Source organism: Empidonax traillii, unplaced genomic scaffold (assembly GCF_003031625.1).
Source record: "Empidonax traillii isolate 1590-97213 ecotype Southwest subspecies unplaced genomic scaffold, ASM303162v1 scaffold51:size1492887, whole genome shotgun sequence".
NCBI classification, from domain to species: domain Eukaryota; kingdom Metazoa; phylum Chordata; class Aves; order Passeriformes; family Tyrannidae; genus Empidonax; species Empidonax traillii.
The window spans coordinates 141,916-161,737 of NW_020955244.1; the positions used below are offsets into that span (position 1 = coordinate 141,916).

Genomic DNA, 19,822 nt, shown 5'->3' on the forward strand with positions numbered 1-19,822 from the left:
CTAATTCCCTGAGTAGCCTGAAGTCTGCTCTACTCATGGCCAGAGCTGAGGTTTTGCTGGCACTTTTCCTCCTCTCAACAGAGATTTTAAATTCAATCGCTTCATGGTCACTGTGGTCAAGATGGCCACCAATCTCCACTCACGAGATCCACTCTGTTGACAAGCAGCAGGGCATTTTTCCCACTTGTGTCCCTCAGGATCTCTTCTATAAAACTGTCACCCAGGATTTTAGGAATCTTCTGGCCCAGGTTTTACCAGCTGCGTGGTGGTCCCAGTTAATTTCTGGCAAGTTACAGTCCCCCCACAAGGACAAGGGGAGTTAATTGGAAAGTGTGCCTTAGTTCCTTAGAATAATTCATCAGTGTCATCATCCAGGCTGGGTGCTCTATAGGAGACTCCCATGATGATATCTGCTTTATTTGTTTGCCCCCTGATTCTTACCCAAAGGCTCTCAACTGTGCTATTGCCAACTGTGAGCTCCATACATTCTAACCCTTCTATACGGTGCCACCCTTCTGCCTCTTTTGGCCTGTTTCTCTCTCCTAAAGAGCCTGTAACCATTCACTGCCCTAGAGATGGCTTCATGATCCAGCAGCCCAGGCAGCATCCCACATAATGACAGAGGGACAAACTGTCGGGGACCTTAGAAATGCAGGAAAAGAGTCTGGGCTGTTGGAAAGAGAGAACAATAATGTTGTTTTACCTCAGTAAAATAAACTTTCCTCTCCACACCAAGACATTGCAGTGGCTCACAGTGAATGAGGTCTGCAGCCCTGACAGGGAAGCTGCTGTCTCTGCAACTCACCACTCCCTTAGAAGTTTTCCTCATGAGCAGGGAAGCTGGGAAACACCTTTCAGTTAAAACTTCATTTCTCATAAAAAAAGATCTTTCAGATCACTAACATACTTTTGAAAATCTGTAACAATTTGGATAAAATCTTTCAGTAAAAAAGAGTCCTGGATTTCAATTTTTTAAAAAATAAGTTGTTTTCCAAACAAGACCTTTTCTTTTAAATTCAGAGAGATGATAAGTTTTCAAATTGAGTGCGGTGAGTCTGAAAAAAGAAAACATAACCAAAAGTCTCAACTGGAAAACAAACTGTATACCTTTGAAGAAAAATCTAAAGTAATTTTTATTGTTTGTTTTTGTTTTGATTGAATCTTGGACTTTCTTCCAATTTCAACTTACGTTAGCAAACAGCAGGATCAGTGATTTATACTGCTCTAATCTTTGAATATCAGTTGCATTTAAGCTAGGGGACGAGTGACCTAGGGCATGCCACAGGCTAACCACCAGTCATCTTCCAGGTCTCCTCCTGGTCCCTTGCCTATTCTTTGTCCAGAAGTCTCGCAGAAGGAAGGAAATGGATCACTGCCTTCTGCTTTGCAGACCAAGCACACTTGGCTGTTAGCCTGCCTGCTGAAGACGAAGCAGTCTACATGCTACAAAAAATGGAAATGTAAAAAAAAGGGAAAAATTACCAAACTACAGCCCTAATGTAATGAAGCACATATTTCAGAAACAATGTTCCTCCTGGGAAGAAGCTGAGCAGGAAAATACACTATATACAGAAAAAACCTACCATGATCTACCCAATTTGTCTCAATGAAGACACTCAGGGTGATAACCAGCTAAAATGCAGGACAAGCCCACGGGATTCATAGGCCAGTCTTTGAAAGGCAGGCTGGGAGAACTTTCTGAAGACTGGATTACCAGAACTTATGCCAGGCTGAATGACAGGTCCAACATGTGGTAACGAATGCTGAATCCTGGAATGATCCAGCAGCTTGTGAGGGCCATACAGCCATTTCAGGTGTTGATGTCCTCCTCGTGCCCACTCCTACACGCATTGCACACAGCACCGCCACCGCAGCAAGACACGGCGCTGCTTTGAGCAGAGTGACGGCAGCTCCATGAGCTCAAATGGTACTGCATCTGGCACGAGCCCTGGTGGGAAGGAGCTTTAACGGAAAGGAAGTATTTCCCAAGGAGACTAAAAAACATCACTTTGGAAAATCTCTTCAACAAGCAGTTTCAAAAAAGAGAAGCTGCTTTTCACCACACTTGAGATCTTCCCATCAAAAAGGGAAGCCCCTCTCAGTCAGTGGAAGCATGCTTACTTGATATGGTATGCAGCAATGTATCTATTCTGAAAGGAAAAAAGTGAATAAAGCATTAATAAATGGAAAATGGGAAATACTTTCTCTACAATTAATATCCTGTCCCTATTCTCCTTTTTTTTTGTTTTTGTTTTTGTTTTTGTTTTTGTTTTTGTTTTGTTTTGTTTTGTTTTGTTTGTTTGTTTTGTTTTTGTTTTTGTTTGTGGTTTTTTTTTTGGTGTTTTTTTGTTTTGTTTTGTTTTGTTTTTTGAGAATGGAATGGAAAGCAACAGATTTTGGTAAAAGAACAGCCCTTATCAATGATTTTCAAGTAAAACTTTCTTTACAGAGCACAAAACCTTCACTTGTTGATCTCAAATGAAAAAAAAAGCCTGACAGTGAGTTCTTAGAGCACTAAGGTCCTTATCCATACTGTTTAAACACTATGACCACATGCTGTCAAAAATTTCATCCACCTCTAGCCAAGACAGGGCGTCTGGAGCTGCAATATGCTATAACCGTCACACCAACCCTGAGACACTGGCACTCATAGGATCCTAGGTAGTGCCACTAATAAGGTAGAATGATTAATAAGACAGCATTCTGCCCTGCCCTTTGGAAGAAGAGAAAGAAAATGCACAGTAACTGTTAATTACCAGGGCCACTGGTGTAAGCAACACTCTGCTTTGGCACGTCTGCACCCTCCTCAAACAAACCTGAGCAAACTTTTTGTTTGTTACAGATCTCTTCTCTCCTAAAAGCAGGAGGAACAGCCTTTTTCATATATATATAAAAATATATATATAAATATATATATAAATAAACATACAAAACTATACACTTCACATTCAGTTACCTACAGATACCTTTACAGCAACCTGCCTGGATGCCAATGCGATGCTGGGGGCAAAACCCAGGATCTGCTCCCTTAGCTGGCAAGGTGTCACACATGGAGCCATTGGTGAGGGGACCGAGGAGTCTTTTCCTGCAGTCAGGGACTGCAGCACCAGAAGCAAATAAATCCCAGAAGCACCAAGGATGCATGTGCAGAAACACACCCCACGCAAGGGACAGACACACACCGATAGAGACCTGCCAACATAGACACACAGATATATGCATGCTCTTTACACAGATAAGCTTATAAATCATCTGGCAAATCCACTGTAAGTGGATCAATAGATAACTTATAATCATCTGTGACCCTTCATATACTCACACTCAACAAAAGCAGAGCCAATTCATGTCTGTCATGTCTTGAAGTCATTGATTAACTCTTAAATGAATAGCGAAGGTTCAGCCATAACTCGAATTTGCACACATATGATTTCAAAGTGAAATTAGTCCCTACATTGGCTAATTGTTCCTGCACATCAGTCAAGGAGAAGTTTATCACAGTTGTGCTTGGAAAGCACTTGGTCACATTCAGAGAGCATCACTTCAAAGTTCCCAGTCCCATCAAGACTACCAATTAACTTCTAATGAATGCTGTATATAATTTTATCATCACACAGATTGGCCACTCTTTCCCCCTATTTTATCTTTACGTTAGCTAGCACCTGCTCAAAGAGGTACAATTTTAACAGTTCTGAATAGGCTATCATATTTTAAGAAAACAGTAACATGCAGATTTTTTTAATACTATCTCATTTCCAAGAAGCTACAAGGCACAAAATCCCATCAATGACTAATGAGTTGTGGGTTAAGGTGGACGTACCTTGCTGAGAAGTCACTGTAGTATTCTCGACCCGTGCTGCCTGCCATAAAATTTTAATGCTGCTTCTGACATATTTATGAAATATCTCACCTAGTCTTTGCAGGATGACAAAAAGATTTACATCTGCAATTACTGCAAGCACATAGGTTTTAGCTATGCACTTTAAACTTTAGTACACAGAGGTATTTAACTTTAACACAACAAAGGTAGGTGGTGCCACAGAGCAATATTGAAACTGCATTAGGAGAGATTTATCTCCTTGTATCTGGAGGACAACTGCTCAACTTATCTACACAGAAGATAACATTGCAATTAATGACAATGAGGAGTTTGCCCCTTCCCTCTCCCAGCTGCCCCCACAGAGTCCTCTGCCCTCTCCACCAGCCACCAGCATGCAGACTCTTGAGACCCCACATAGACCCATAAGTGAGTAGCTGCACTGCCAGCAGTGATACCAAGATCAGTGAGCCACACTTGCCATACGCAGAGACTCAACACCGGTGCTGCCCCATGTGTGGTCAGGAACACGCTGACGCTCTGTCCAATTGCAGCAGCTGCTCACCCCAGCTTGTCTCTCCCCAGGCCTGGTCTGTGGGGTTGCTTGCAAAGCCCCAGTGCACCCCATGCCCAGTACAGGTGACTGGCACAAAGTGGGTGAGGGGCACAGGGAGGATGAGGGGCACAGAGCAAAGGGACAGAGTAGATGACAGTCCCAGAGCAGATGAGGGGCATGTGGTGGATGAGCAGCACAGGGTGGACATGTGGGATAGGGCAGACAAGGTCATGGAACGGATGAGCAGCACAGGGGATGCATCCATGCAGGACACCTTTCCATTCCTGTATGCCCAGGCTCTCCCGACCTGCGCATGTGTAGCTCCATGGCACGCCAGGGCAGGAACCATTTCACCTTCTTTGCTCCAGACTGACCAGCTTGGTAGTGCAGGTGGAATGAAAGGGAAAACAACTGTGTCCCAGAATATATCAAGCTCTGCAATATGGTTTCATTCCAAACTGGTGTAAAAAGTCCCAGTAAGTATCTTGTGGGATGAAATTCTCCAAATTATGCAGCAGAAATATTGTGCTTGGTTCAGATTAAATCATTCCACTCTATGCTCTACCCTGACTTGAGACTTTCCTATAATTTCAGTCTTCATAATGACACTATAATGTGTGGTTAATTCCAGGAATTACACAAGTAATTTAAGTAGTAGCAAGAGCAGATAAAATGTTATGAGCCGTTATAACAAAGAGTGTGAAAATTGTAAAGTCTGGAAATTAAGCACTTTAGTAGCTTGATAAATGCATTTTGCCGCCAGCATGAGGGCTGTTCTCAATTCTATGCAAATGCAGGTATGTGAACAGGGGCAGGAAAGCATCTGCATGGCTGAGGGAGCATCCTCTCACACCAGCATGCTCTCAAGCATTGCACTGGTGCCCCAGTCCTTGGTGACGATGTGAGACAGTGCCATGGGCTGGCCACAGCTCAGCTGGGACTGGGCCAGCAGCTACAGCGGCACCAGGCAAGGGCTGGGTCCTGCCCTTTCTGTGGAGGTGGCACGCCTTCAACGGATGGAAAAGTCTCTCATGCTTGTGTAAATCCACTGTGTGGATGAGCTCTGCCAGCGGAGCCACAGAAAATCTCAGCATCTCAGCACTTCTCCCTGCAAGATCAGGTTTTCAGCTGGACTGGAGGCTTCATCCACCCCTGGACTGGGGCTTTAGCACATCAGCACGGTCTGCTATCCCTGCTCTGCCATTGTGGATAGCTTGTACAAACTCTGAAATGCAGAGACACATCCCCAGCAGAGATGTCAGTTTTTCTTTCTGATGCCAAAGACAATGCAAATAAGTGACTGAGTGACAGAAGACAGATAATTTCTCACTTGACTTTCACGACAGTGCTTTGGTGGTTCTACCCCACATTCCCACTATACTCATCCTTTTAATGCAGAGTAAAAACATGTAAGCTCTGTTTCTGGGGCTGTGGCAGCTCATTCCTCTGGCACAACAGACCCTCTGCTGGCAAATGCTCTGTAACCTAAGCCATTTTCAAATAATGTCCTGCAGATGCTAGCCTGACTTGATCCAGCTGAATCAGCCAAAAATTTTGCCAAAGAAGAGAATACACAGATGGAGAAGAGATGATGCTTGAGGACACTGTGGCTGTTGTGGCACATGCCCCAAGGGACTCATAGCTGCCAACAAACCTGTGGAAACCTCCATAGGACCAGGCTCCTCACCAGCTCCTGGCATTATGTTTCCTGACTTCAGTAGATGTGCAAGAATCAGAGACAAGATAGCCTGGGCTGAGGCAGCTCATTCATGCTGAAGGAGACTGGCCGGACGAAGAGATGGGGCAGCACCAACACCCTGTGCCCACTCCTTTCTCTGACACAGCAAGTAGCCCTTCTCCCACCTGGGCACTGCTTGTCCCACCACGGAGTCCATGCACACCTCTCCATGTGAGTAAAACATCTGTGTTCACATGGCAATTATTTATTCTGCAACAAAACACAGGTGGAGCAAAACACCTGAGACTGATGGGATTCAATGCATCTGCCGCTGAATGGATGTCAAGCCAGGACAAAAGTGCTGCTTTTAGTGTTCTTATGTAGGAATTGAGGAGGTAACATTTAAATTTCCTAGCTTACTCTGCAGTCAGTGCAGAGCCTAATTCCAAACTTACTGCAGTCACAGGAGACAGATGACTTATTCTTAGTTGAAGTGCTCCAGTGCCATATTTGCTGCTAGAAATAAGTGAACACATCTTTCTTTCTGGAGACTTCTCACTTCCCCATGCAGGCTGTCCCTCTTCTCCTGGCCCAGCCATGCAGCCCACAAGCAGGAGACAGGTCTTCAGACTCTTATCACCTGCATTACCCTGTCCAGGGTTTCACACCTTTCACACACAGCTGAACACACAAGTTTTCCAACATGTACACTGCTTCCTACAGCTGGACAGCCTCTGCTTTAAACTGTGTCCTTGGAGCACCTTCTATCATTTTGATTACAGCATGCCATTTTGATTAAAAGTTCTCACTTATTATGGCTTTCTCCCTGTTACTCCATTTTGTTTCTTTTGCACTGATCACAATCACACTGCAATCTATTGTAATGTCCAGGCATTTCCTCTTGTTTTGATAGTCTCAATGGGTCCAGAAACTCCTGAAAAGAGAATACTCTATTCTCAAAGTATTTAATTTCAATTTGTGCCATAGACATCAGTTCTGAGCACTGGAGTTTAACACAGGGCAGATGTTCTGCGTTCAAACAGTCCTAACTCCAAGCAAATCCCTTCCAGCAATAATTACACAGAAATCACACCTACCTTCTTGGAAATCAACTCCAGCAAATGGCAAAAAAAGCTGAATTCGTAGACAACGCTCTGCAGAAGAATGGCTGCAAAGCCCACAAAACCTTTGCAGGGGTCATCCTGCCATGACAGAGGTGAGTCTCCAGGGAGTATGAGATGTCTGCTTGCAGGACTTGGTCTCCAGCTTTTCCTTGGTGACACAAATGCCAGAAGCAGGAGACATCCAGCTTATCGCAAGACAAGTGCTCAAAGCTGGGCCAGCATGGAACCCTTGTCACCCAGAAACAGGCACATCTCTCAGTGCAGGCAGAACTGCAGGCTGGGGATGGCTCATGAGAAGACCCTGTGCCACAGGGCTTCACAACAGGTGGGCTAGCCAGGGTCTAACACCTGGAAGGAAAGAAACCACCTCCCGCCTCCACCACACAAGGAAGCACTGGGCAGTTGGGCTGTCAAGCTCAGATATGATGGGAACACAAAAGACTCTGCTCTCCCATCAGTGTTACTGGCTGCCACCCTAGGGTGGCAAGGCATGGTGTGGCAGAGAAACAGCAGCCACGCCATATTCCTGTAGGCCATGAAGTGCTTTCCTGCCTGCTTACTTTGAGGATCTCAGCAGTTACTTGTCATAAAACACAGATTGTCAGGAATCTGCCTGATTAATTCTGGTTGCTGGATCTGGCTCCTGCACACACCCCAAATATTAGGTGCACCAGTGCCGCAGCCACTGCTGGCAGCCTTGAGAGATGCTCAGCACTTCACAAGGCTCAAAGCTCCAACAACTTGGTGTTTTCAATGCCAACGCTTTTGTAATCTCCAATTTTTTTAAACTCTGGGTGCTGACACAACACAAGGAAACACAAGCATGAAAAAACAAATGTTCAGAAATTATAAAGCATTTTGTGTGCCCTCACATGGCTGTTTCTCTGGTCTGAGAAACCTCATCATGTGCAAGTGGTTTGAGTTCAGCCCTGCAAGTGCAAAACAATCCCGGTCAACTCTGATTGCACCTTCCCCCCTCAGAGACAAGGCCTGTGTGTGGCTCAGGACACTGAATCATAGATTCACAGAATGGTTTGTGTTGGACAGAACCTTAAAGCTCATATAGCCCAAATCCCCTGCCATGGGCAGTGATAACAGGTTGCTCCAAGCCCTGTCCAGCCTGGAGTCACCACAACTTTTCTGGGCAACCTGTGCCGGTGCCTCACCACCCTCATAGCTCTGCTTCACTAACACAAAACATAACTTTCCAAAATCAGAACTAATTTAGACCCCATGACTTTCTAATTACAGTTAGCTTTTCCTGCTTTCTGTTATTGTGTTTCCACTACAAGATAGCTGTCCATAATGACATATACCCAGCAAAAAGGAGTAGGCTTGGATAGGACAGAGGATGCAGCAGTGTGGCTCAGTCCTGGCATGCCATATGCTGGCTGAATACCAAGCTTCTACATTGGAGGTGGATCACCTAGACAGCTGCTGTCACTGCTGGCTTTGAAAGCCGGGAGAAAATGATCTGTTAGGAAATCCTCTGTAAAGTGTTACCTTCTCCTACTTTCCCAGAGTATGGCAGTGCCCCTGCAGGCCCTGCATACACGGGGAGTGTCTTTAGTGCCCAGAGGAGGCCCTGGGACTGGCTGGGTAGGGGCAAACTGACCCTGCACAGGGCAGGCAAATTCTGTCAAAGAGACCAGTGTGCCAGGTCCTACACAGCAAATGCAATCAGTGAGCTTTTAACACGTGACCTACAAGCACCTCATCTTTAAATTTCTGTCTCTGCATGTTTTGGGGCAGTCTGTTATAGTTCCAGCATTACGGATCTCAAAGACACTGTCTTGCAGGGGACAGAAAAATGTCTAGTAACATAGCCCCCCCCCCCCCCAAGCAACCAACCAAAACCCAAAACAAACAAACAAAACCCAAAACAAACAAACAAAAACCAGCAACAAAAGGTTTTTTAAATTCTCACCGTTCTTTTATAATCACCAGTATTGCTTAAGGCTGGGCAGCACATCAGCTCCACAACACTGAACGATCCAACAGGGAATAGCCTCGGTTCTCAGCTGCCATCAGCACCTCCCTGTGGGTACCTCGGAGTTGGAATGGTCCCACGGTTCCCTTTTGGGGATGCAGTACAGAGCCCTGTGCCATCAACTTGGTGCCTCCCTCCCTGTTCTCCCGTCCGCAGGGGCCGCGGGGAGCCATGGTGCCAGGCAGCATCCCAGCTCTGTCTATAGCAGCATCCTCTGCAGTGATGCTCCATGAGCTTCATAACCAGCATCCTAGTTTGGTTCAGGTTATGCTGCCAACATCAACACATTCTGACCCAAACAGCAGCTTAACTTGAACACTGGTATCTGAACAGTACACTCCCCTATCTCAAGGGCAGCATCGTTCGGCTACCGGCGCCCCAAACCCTGCCGTCGTTCTGGAGTGGGGACAGGACAGTTTCAGCACGGAGGTCTGGCTGAAAGCCCCCCGCCACCCCACGGCCCTCAGTGTCGCTGCTGCCGGCTGACACGATGGATGGATTTGACTGAAGGTAGCCAAACTGTCACTCAGGAGATGCCCCCTCGGTACCTCTTCTGGCTGGATCTACTAGAGGCTGGGCTTGCCTGAGCCGCTTCTGTCAAGGATTTCAAAGGGAACAAGCAGCTGAATGCGGATCTGACAGCTCGGCCGAATTAGGGCTATTTGCATGCTAATTTCCACCGTGCTTAACTCACTGGCAGACCTAGAGCGAGAGGCAGCCTCTGCATGTTTGGAACAATGCTTGACTGATCTAGCTCCGTTAACGAGCAAATTATGGTAATTTTGTTATTACAAATGCATAGAAATTTCCAAAGAGTGGAGCAATACAATATGTTTTCTCTCCTCCTCCTCCTCACTCCTAAATATAGACTCCTTTGTTTATACACACTTCGCCTTGCTTACTTATGTTTAGATATGCAGAGTGCCGTACATCGACAGTAGGCAGATATTACGGACAGAGCAGAGGGAGCCGGCAGAGCAGAGGGGTTCAGCTTTGCTGTACACTGGGGACCACATAATCAGCTGGGATAAAGAACAGAGAGCCTACCTGACCTCTGCAAGGGAAAGGTGGATCAGCAGATCCAAAGGCAGTTGGTTTTCCAGCATTTCACCTTCTTGCCCTCTCCAGCATAATTTCTAAATCAATTTAATGAAACAATATCTGACAACATCATATTGAAAATAACATAAATTTTATCTACATTCTGTGCAAATGGTAATTATATTCCCGAGAGATGAAAACCAAAACGTTTCTCCAGGCTTCCAAGATGCTAGCAGACCCTCATTCAAAGCATACATGAGCAGTGGATAAATGCATACCATTTATTTAACTGCTTCATTATTAATTAAGGGAATCATTTGTCAACTGATTTGCAATCTGGAATTGCCTCAAGATATTTGTGATGGCACATCACATGCTATATCATATGTAATGAAATTTCTCCAGGATTTGTCCCGTTGTATTATGGAAGGGTGTGGCAGCCCCAAACCTGGGGAAAAACACAGAAAATTTACTTAACCAGAGAAGGCCAAATGTCAGCACTTCTGCCCTTTGGTAGTAGCTCTTCTGGTGGTGATGGTGAAGCTTTGGGTGCTTTTGTGTGCATCTGCAGAGCATGAAGGTGGTTTTGGGGCACACTGGGGGATGTTTGGGATTGAGCTATTTGAGCTGCCCAGAAGTGGCAATACCAGCACAAGTTCCTATAACCCAGTCAGAGGTATCATACCCACCACAACAGCAGCATAAAGCAGATGGAGCAGATGGCAAAATTGGGACCTCCAAGTTCTGAAGAGGTAACTTGCAAACTTTCTGCTTCACCAAAGAATTGTTAAGGGTTATTCCTTATTTGCTTTAGATCCTTTTAGCATAAAGGGCCTGAATCTCCTTTCACGCTAACTGGCCACAACAGTGTTACTGTCCAAATAACCAAGCAGTTTCAGTGCTACGCTGTATGTAAGAGGAGAACCTGGTTCACCAATGTCCTGTGACATCCCATACACTGCAATTTGCTTTCTCTCCCCCTGATTTTAGGCATTTCACCTCTCAGCTGCCTCTCTTTTACCTCCTAATATTTACTGCCACATGTCAGGAGATTACAACACACTATTGCAAAACTTTGGCAAAGATAAGAGCCCAAATAAAAAACACAAAGACATGAAAATAACTATGAATAAAGTCTTCAGCATGCCAGGGGGGACCAAACCCCACCAATACCCACAGATTGGATTCTGGTAGTCCCACATCTGAATGGCTGCCTCCTGAATCCTCCATAACACAAGGCTGGAATTCTGAGTCCCTATGCCCCTTGGTGCAGGCTAGATGCCAGTGAGCTGAGGGAGGGTGCTAACCCTTGCAGGCTCAGGTGTGAGAAACTGCCCGAACAGGAAGAGGTCACACAACCTCACTGTTCCTCTGCATCAATACCTGCCAGCCACAATTAAAAAATGTTTGAAAACCACGAGTTTTGTTTCGCGACGTCTTCTCCTTCTCCTTCACACATAAGAATGAGCATCTTCTCCTAGATAAAAAATTGCTAATGACAACATTGCTATTTTTTATGCCTTTCTCTTCAAAGCCCAGTTTTGAATGTCACTGTTTTCAGGTCCCTTTAGTCAGGTAATTGCACATAGTCTTCTTATAAAGGAAATTCATTTGTTCAGGGTCACTGCATGGTTTTTCATTAAAAACAAATTACCAGTGCTCAGAAAGGACATCTGGGTTTCAAGAGTCCCATTAATGACTATATTTTCAGCATCACTATTCCGGACAGTCTACCCTTTCCTGTCACCGGGCATGCAGGGCCCACCAGGAAAGGAGGGGATGGGGTGAACGGCAGCCCCAGGGAGGGAAGAAGGGGTGGCAGATTGGGAGTTCCAACCCTGGAGATGGGATGAGGGAATGGGGGGACAGAAACAGAGGTGCAGCAGGCTCTGCTGTCCCAGCACTTTTAAAACAAGAATTGGAATAAGTATTTCAGTGAATTATTGTGGTTACTTGAATATGACCTTCGTCCAGCTCAGCTGCAGACTATGAGCATGATGGTGAGGGCACGCACATGCTGAAACTGGATACAGGCATAGTTTGTTCAAGCCCCGTCTCAGCAATGAAACTGCTGCAAGCCACTCTGCCCCAGCCCCATTAGGACCCAAAAGGGACACAGCTCCTGGGATAAAGTCATCAGAGCAGGCATGCATGCTGTAGCTTCAGCATCACTCTTCCTGTCTTCCCTTCTGTCTCCTTGCTGATGGCCACCATCTGCTCCACACACGGGAGGACACAAACCTGCAGATACGTCTCAGGAATAGACCCACAAGCACAAGTAGTGATCTGTGAAGACAGACCTGACCCAGTGCTGGAAAGAGGTTGGTTGTGTGTGAAGCAACAGAGGACCAAGAAAAGACTCCAGGCAAGCAGCACTAGTCCCTGTCCTCATGCCAGCCCCAGAGCCCACGCAAGAGGAGGAACAGAGCTGGAGAAAAGGTTCAGCCTCCTGGAGGGAAATATGGTAAAAGTGTGCTCTCCGTGACCAGCCAACGGCTGCTCCAGCAGCTGCACCTCTTTTCAAACACTTCACCTCAGGAAAGGGCTCTGGGTCACTCACATAGGCCAGGGAGTAAAAGTCTTGCAAATCTTGTGTTTCCCGGTGTGTGCTCCCAGACGGCTGATGCCGTGCTCCCAAAATCGAATGTAAGGCAGGCAAGAGAACAGAAGGAGCAGCAGCTGCAAGCAGAACAGAGCACTGTCTCCATCTGAGGAGGCAAACAGCCCTAGGACTACCTCTGTGGAATAGATCAAACACAGCTGAATGGCACCAGGCTCTAGGCTCTAAGTACAGGATGGGATGGAGAAGAGTTTGCTCCTGACTGCTCTTCCCAGGAAAGGCTGCTGGGAAAACACTGCTCCATGTTTCCAAAGCGACAGCACATTATGGGCACAGTCATGATGTGAACAAATTGTAACAACAGTGGCAAATTATTGGGGATAATTTCTGCATTCAGCATCTCATTAACCCGTGGGATCCTGTGCCCTCAGGTGGGCACAAATCTAGAAGGAATCAACAATCAATTAAAGCTCTAAACAGAGGAGAATATATAGAGATGCACTAGACAAAAGGAACATTTACAAAGAATATAAACTCTCATACTTCAAGGCATCAGACACCAGACAATGAGGGTTAAAAAGAAGTGTTCACTCTGTGCAAGTTGCTGCAGATGCTGCTGTGTCCCCTATCCCAGGTGAGATCAGTGGCTGTTCCTGGGACCCTGTGGCTTCCCATGACAGATGCCACACAAGGCAGATAGGATACCAAGCCAAGGGTTGGAAGCAGGCAACAGTGGAGGCTGTTGCAGGGTGAGACTGTAGTCATGGGTTGGGGGAGGGATGTGGAGTGTGATTTCTCCTGGTCCCTTGTGTAGACATTAGGACCTTCCCTGTGACAGCAAAGCTGTCCACAGGGCTCCCTCTGGCCTCAAAGGGGGACTCATGGCTCTGTCTTTTAATTGCAGCTGGGGTCTATATCAGAACTGTCTCACCTGCATGGGCTGCTGGCATCACTTCTTTTCCAGAGAGGGACCTGTTCTTACCCTGTTAACAGCTTACTGACCCCAGCATCAGGCAGAAGCATACAAATTTCTGCAGCACATTTCCAGTAGTGCCTGAATCAAAACTTTGAGTAATGGAATGACAGGGTTTTTCAGGATGGAAGAGTCTTCAGGTGGTCTCAAGATCCTTCTCACAGCAGGATCAGCAGTAAGACCAGGCCAGAAGGCTCAGGGCTTCACCCAGGCTGGCCTTGAGGCTCTCAAGGAAGGAGACTGCACAGCCCCTCTGAGCAATCTCTTGGGGAAAAAGTTTGGAGATTTTTCTCATATCCAGTTTGCATTTTGCTTGTTCTGACTTGGGTCTATTGTTGGGGTTTTTTTGTGCTGGGAGGCCCAAAACACAATTGTTCCCATTGTGAGCCTACAAATTCCAAAGAGGGGGGATATGGCGTTTCGGGTTACAGGAAAGGTGCCAGAGAGCATCCTGGGAGTTGTAGTTCACAAACAAAGTACTCTATTACACATGTGCAATGAGTTGCCTGTTTAGGATTAGTCAAGAAAGTCATATGTTACGAAGTGATACAATTTGAAACCAGTATTTAGGCTTTCTTCTCTGTCAATAAAGGATCTTTTGATACACACTGCATTGGTGTCTCTCCGGTCCCTAGGACCCATTATTTATTTTATTCATAATATTGCAACAGGGGGATAATTCCTTCCCTCCAGCTCCTGCCCAGAATGCTGCTGCTTTGCGCACCACCAGTGCACGTGGCAAAATTATGCTCAACTCCCAGTCTGCCACATGCCTGGAGTCCCTCCAGCAGCCAAACAGTCCTCAGCCCTTTTTGTTGCAAAGCGATGCTTTCCTCTGTGCAGGATTTTTTGTTTGCTTTGCTAGGTTTCACACTTGTCCTCAGCCTGCCTTGGTGACTGTGGCAGGGAGACTGCTGAAACTGAAACCAGTACACCGTTGAAAGCTCAACAAAACAATATTTATTACAAAGAAGTAGCCAACAAAACGAGAAGCTGAGAGACAGAAAAGAGAAGGGAAACAAGCCCTCAGGACAACCCCCCACTCACTCAGGCATTATTTATGAGGTTGTCTTACTGACCCCAGAATGCTTAGAATTACCCATAGCAGAAGCCACATCCCCGGATCATCAGTAGGCTCACAAAATGGCAGGCATCCCTGCTGAGGTTACGCTGTCCTCCATGGGAATCTTGAATTCACTCCCAGCAAGAGCTATCTGCTTTTTATACAATTAGCCTATGACATCTACCTGGGCAGGTGTGGCCAGGACTGCTCTGCTAGAGTCCCTCGGTCCCTCTGCCCATTATGTAAGTAGTACCCCTTCTGTGCCTACGGAACTACTTTGGAATTTGCCCGCACCTGCATGCTACATCTCATTTCTAAATCAGTCTGGGGGCTTACTTAATCATACTCCACTTTCTCCTTCAAATGTCCTTGGAGGGCCATCAGCCAACAGCGAGGTCCCAATTTATTTCAGTTTATACAAAATGCTTCCTTCAAAGATGAAGTTCTCATTTATCAGTGCTCATTTTCACATAACTCAGCAGGAAAAGAACCGACTTTCACAGGTGGCTGGGCCAAAACACAGACCAAAAACAGCAGCGTCTAATTGAGCAGGAACACAGTGCATCCATGTTACTGCTCTGTTCCGGAGCCTACTGGTGGCACCATTTGGCATCATCTGAACATCTGACAAATTGTGTTCTTTCATGGTTGTAGATGAAGGTGCTAACCCAAACATATCACTGGCCATGCACGACAGTTCCATGCCTGGTACCAGCACCCAGCTGGAGTGTGACATGAGCCAACACCTGCAAGCTTGACCACCCAGCCAGTAGTTTACCCACCTATCTGCCCATCTGTCCTCACTGTGGCATTTCACTTGTGCCCTTTGACATCAGAGCACTGTGGGCTGCTGGAAGAGCTCCTCTTCAGTCGCCTCCACAGGGTGACATCCACCCAAAGGCAGGAGAAGTGAGCAGGACCAGTGACCTTCAGAGATAACACATTCACGGGAGCCTTGAGCCATGGTAGCTCTCAGTTCCTAAAGTTCTGGACTGAAATCAACGCCATCTGTTCTGGTTTTTTATTCTTTTAGAGAAAAGTATTTGAATAGTTTATTCTCTGCTGTCGCAGACATTTACAAGCTACATAAAAATGGAAATTCCCTGTTGATATGCTAGTCCCTGGTTTTGCAGGAAAGGAAAGAAGGAGATGTGAAATTGTAGAGCACATGTTTGAACAAGGCATGGAGATGTAGCAGACACAGGTTCCTGTGTGTATTCTTGCCTGTATGAGAGACAGGGAAGGACCTGGGGCTTGCAGGGGACAACACTGCTCCTACTGGGATGAGCAGTGTGGCAGCTGGTGAAGAGATAAGCATGGAGCACAAAGCTGAATCCACACAGCTTGCAAATGCAAAGAAGCAGGAGGGTCTCCCCTACCCCACAGGCAGCTATAGATACCAGGAGTTGTGGGATGAACATCTGCAGTGCGGCGAGGGTCAGATTTATTCACATCAGTTGAAGCAATGGCAGCAGCAACAACAAGCATACAACAAAACATTGCCTATGTCTTATCTTGTATATGTTTCTCCCATGTCTCTAAGCACTTAACTCACACAATTGCTTAATTATGAGCAGAAATTCATGGCTTATGATTAAAAATCTTATCAAGGAAGGAGATTTCTAGCAGGGGCTCCAAAAATGAGTACAAGGCAGAGTCAAGTCATGAGATGAATAGCTGAGAGCTGGCACAGCAAGCTCAGGCATGGCAATTTGGCTGTTTCAGAACAAGTGGGGATGTGCCAATGGCACCAGACCGGGTCTGTCACTTGCCTCACCATCAGCCCCTTGGGGACTGCAGTGCTTTCCCTAGCAAGGCTCTGAGAGTGATCCTGCAAAGGACAGGAGTCAAAGAAGAAATGCGAAGGCATTTTGAATGCTAGTTAGCAAATTCTCACTTAAATGAGATGGAGAACCTACAGGAATTGCAGCTGACCTTCACACTAGCTGGAGCAGAAGGTTGTTATTAAAGGAACCAGTGAGAGGAACAGTGCAGTTATTCAATATAATGGGTCACAGAAGCCTATATGTAGTTAAAAATAAAATCTATTACCTGGGAAAATCAGCTCAGATGACTATATCACCAAAGCACACTCCTCTGGCCGAGAACCACCAAGCCCCATGTCCTGCAGCTTCGCTACCCCACCCTGGCAGCTGCTCCCAAACAGCTGGTAACTCCCCAGAAAAGATAAAAGAGCAACTACTTCCACTGCTGTGGCCCAATCATTGCTTGTTGCCAGCCCTGGATGTCACCATCCTACTGTGGATTGCACACAGATCTGCAGCCAACCATGCTCGGTTACACCAACGATGTGACAAACCTGCAGACCCCACCCTGCCCATCCCAGATACCTGCACAACCCCAGCTCCTGATGCCATACAGGAAAGCAGTGGCCACCAGCCAGCTCATGCCACCTGCACTTCTTACTGAAAGGTTCCAAAAAGAGGAAGGAAATTCTAGAAATACAGTGGCCTGGGAGCAACTCAGTGTCCCCAGGACTCGAGTTTGCACACAAGAATATTGAGACACATCCAGCACTGAGGGCCAGTGACCTCACCTCTGGGGCAGCACAGAGGCACACAGTGTGTTCAGAGAAAACAGCTGGGTTAAAGCCTGAGTCAAATGGGAAGAGCCTGGCATGGCCCAACATGGAGCAATCTTCAGAGTCCACAGAAGGGAGGCTGGAAGCTCCTTCAGTATGCTTCAGTAGTAGTGCCAATGCTTTGCTTTGGCACTCTGCAGGTTGCATGAGCTCCTGGGCTGGCAAGCCTTGCCTACTTCACTCAAGAACACTCCACACCTCCCCTTCCCCTTCAGCACTGTGGCGTCTGCCTTATGCTCACCTCAGCACAGAACATCCACAGAAAGCCATGTCTCCCTCCTGAAATGCTATTTTATTTCCTTTTACTTTTTTCTTCCCCTCCCTGTTCTGAAGACTCACCAGGCACCATTCCTGTCAGCGCTGGAGTGGAGTAGCTGCCCTGTCCAGCAGGAGGGACATGCGGAGGGTATCCTGGGAGGGTTGTGCTTGCCAACTCACGACCTGAGGAATCAAACCAACAAATCACCACGTGAGCATTGCGGCAGGCGGACATGGTTTTACATCTCCCCAAGCACCCAGAACACAGCCATGCATTTGTCATCACGACTCTGTGAGGACCAGCATGGGATTTCCAGCCTGGCAGGGAGGGCAGGCACAGTTTTGTTTTCTCTATAAGCTGCCACAAAGCTCCAAAGAAGTGAGAGACAGGAAGGGGAAGAGCAGAGGTCTGCAGGGAGGCTAATGCACCCGACTGAACTCTGGCTGCTTGTCCCTGTTCCCAAATTCCTCCAAAGCTTAGATTAGTAAAGTCAGAAACAGTGAAATGGGAAATAACACTGATCTTAAAGACATTTTTCCAGAAAACTCTCTAGAAAATCACAGTGTACAGGCTAAGGATGTTTGCTGTCTAAATACAACAGAGGACACCTCTAATAAAAGCAATTAAAAAAAAAAAAAAAAAAAAAGGACAAACACAAGACCTTAAGACAGGAAGGGGGCTTAAAATACAGCTTGCTGTGGTGCCAGAAGAAGAGTCAAATTCCCAAACACAATCTTATGCAATGCTCTTTCCTTAAGCTGCAGAAACATGTTTTTTTTTTAATCAAGTATGCACAGGTCTTCCATAAAACTAACCCCACAAAAACAGGCAGTGGAGATGTTCTCCATCTCCCTCTGCCTCTGAACCTGGGATGCTCTGTCTTCCTTCACTCCCTCCCAGGAACAGCTCCTAGCACCTCATGGGACATGTCACTACTGGCAGAACAAACACAAGAGGTCAGACAGTGTGGCTTGCACAGCACTGCGGAAGTGACGCCTCAATCCTGCCTGGACCCTGGTCCCATATGACAGTCCCTCGATAGTTGCCATGTCTTCACGCTGCCACAGTGGAATTTCAGGGAAACTGCCGATGGCAGTTGCCATAAATGACCCTCCTGAAGAAATTGATGCTTCTGTGATTTCACCAGGGAGGATCCATCCCTTTTGCCAGAGGGACTCCTGGAGCTCACTCACGGTCTTCTGGACTTCCACAGCATTCTTGGGCAGACCACTTACCCAGAGATTAGTGGCTTTCAAGACACACTCAGGTGTCTGGTAACATTAACCCTGCCACACCACAGCTGGGCCAGCAGTTGGATGCAGGCCCTGCAATCCCTTCCAGGTGTGGGTATCACACAGCTTGCTCAGGGCGTCACTTGTATAGGGACCTGTCCTATAGATCCATCACCCCAGCACTTCCAGGCCCTCTGCTGACGGTCAAGAGGCTCCTCCAAGGATGAGGGGAACAAGGTGACCCTCACAGCCAAACCATAGCTCAGGGGCAGAGACACTGCATGGGTGCTGAGCTCTGAAAAGCTCAGTGTGCTCAGGTAAGAGGAAGGGACCCTGGGTGAAGGCAGCTCCTGGCCCAAAGGATGACCCCTGCTCTTTCAACCCCTACAGGTCAGGAAACACTCTGACTCCAGCTAGCTCCAAGATCCTCTTGCCCCAAAACAGCTCATTAGCTGGGCAAAAATCACAGTGAGTGCAGGTTCCTTCATCAAAATGTAACATGTTGGATCAGCAAGAAAAATAATGTGGCTTTCTTGATTTTACCACCACTGACAAGAAGAAATGCACAGATTCTGGTTTTCACATTGTTTTCTGCAGGCATTTGGTTTTATGTCAGCAAACTTTTTTCAAGTCTGTAGAGCTTGAAGAGGTTGAAACTGAATGTTTTCCCAAAAGCCAAAACCTTTTTTTTAAAACTGTTTAGGTTGATAGGGATTTTGAGCCACAATTTCATTTTGAGCTGATCTTAAAATAAAACTTCAAAATCTTCTTTTTTTTCTGATATCTTTCAAAGAAATGAGACCTCCTTTGATAAGAGACAAGTACATGAGTTATTGCAAATTGCAGCTCACGATCTCTGGGCCATGGCCATTAAAGCCACTTTCCTCCTGTCCTATGATGAAGGGGTCTGTGCTGAAACTCCAGCATTGC

At 46.5% G+C, this 19,822-nt stretch overlaps 1 protein-coding gene across 1 annotated transcript in view; it reads right to left on the reverse strand.

The window, feature by feature from the left end:
- PAX5 (paired box 5) overlaps window positions 1-19,822 on the reverse strand; it is a 131,303-nt gene that overhangs the window by 15,779 nt on the left and 95,702 nt on the right. The window contains exon 8 of the mRNA XM_027879121.1: window positions 17,741-17,842. Coding sequence (XP_027734922.1) covers window positions 17,741-17,842 — 102 coding nt within the window. The remainder of the gene's footprint in view (window positions 1-17,740; window positions 17,843-19,822) is intronic.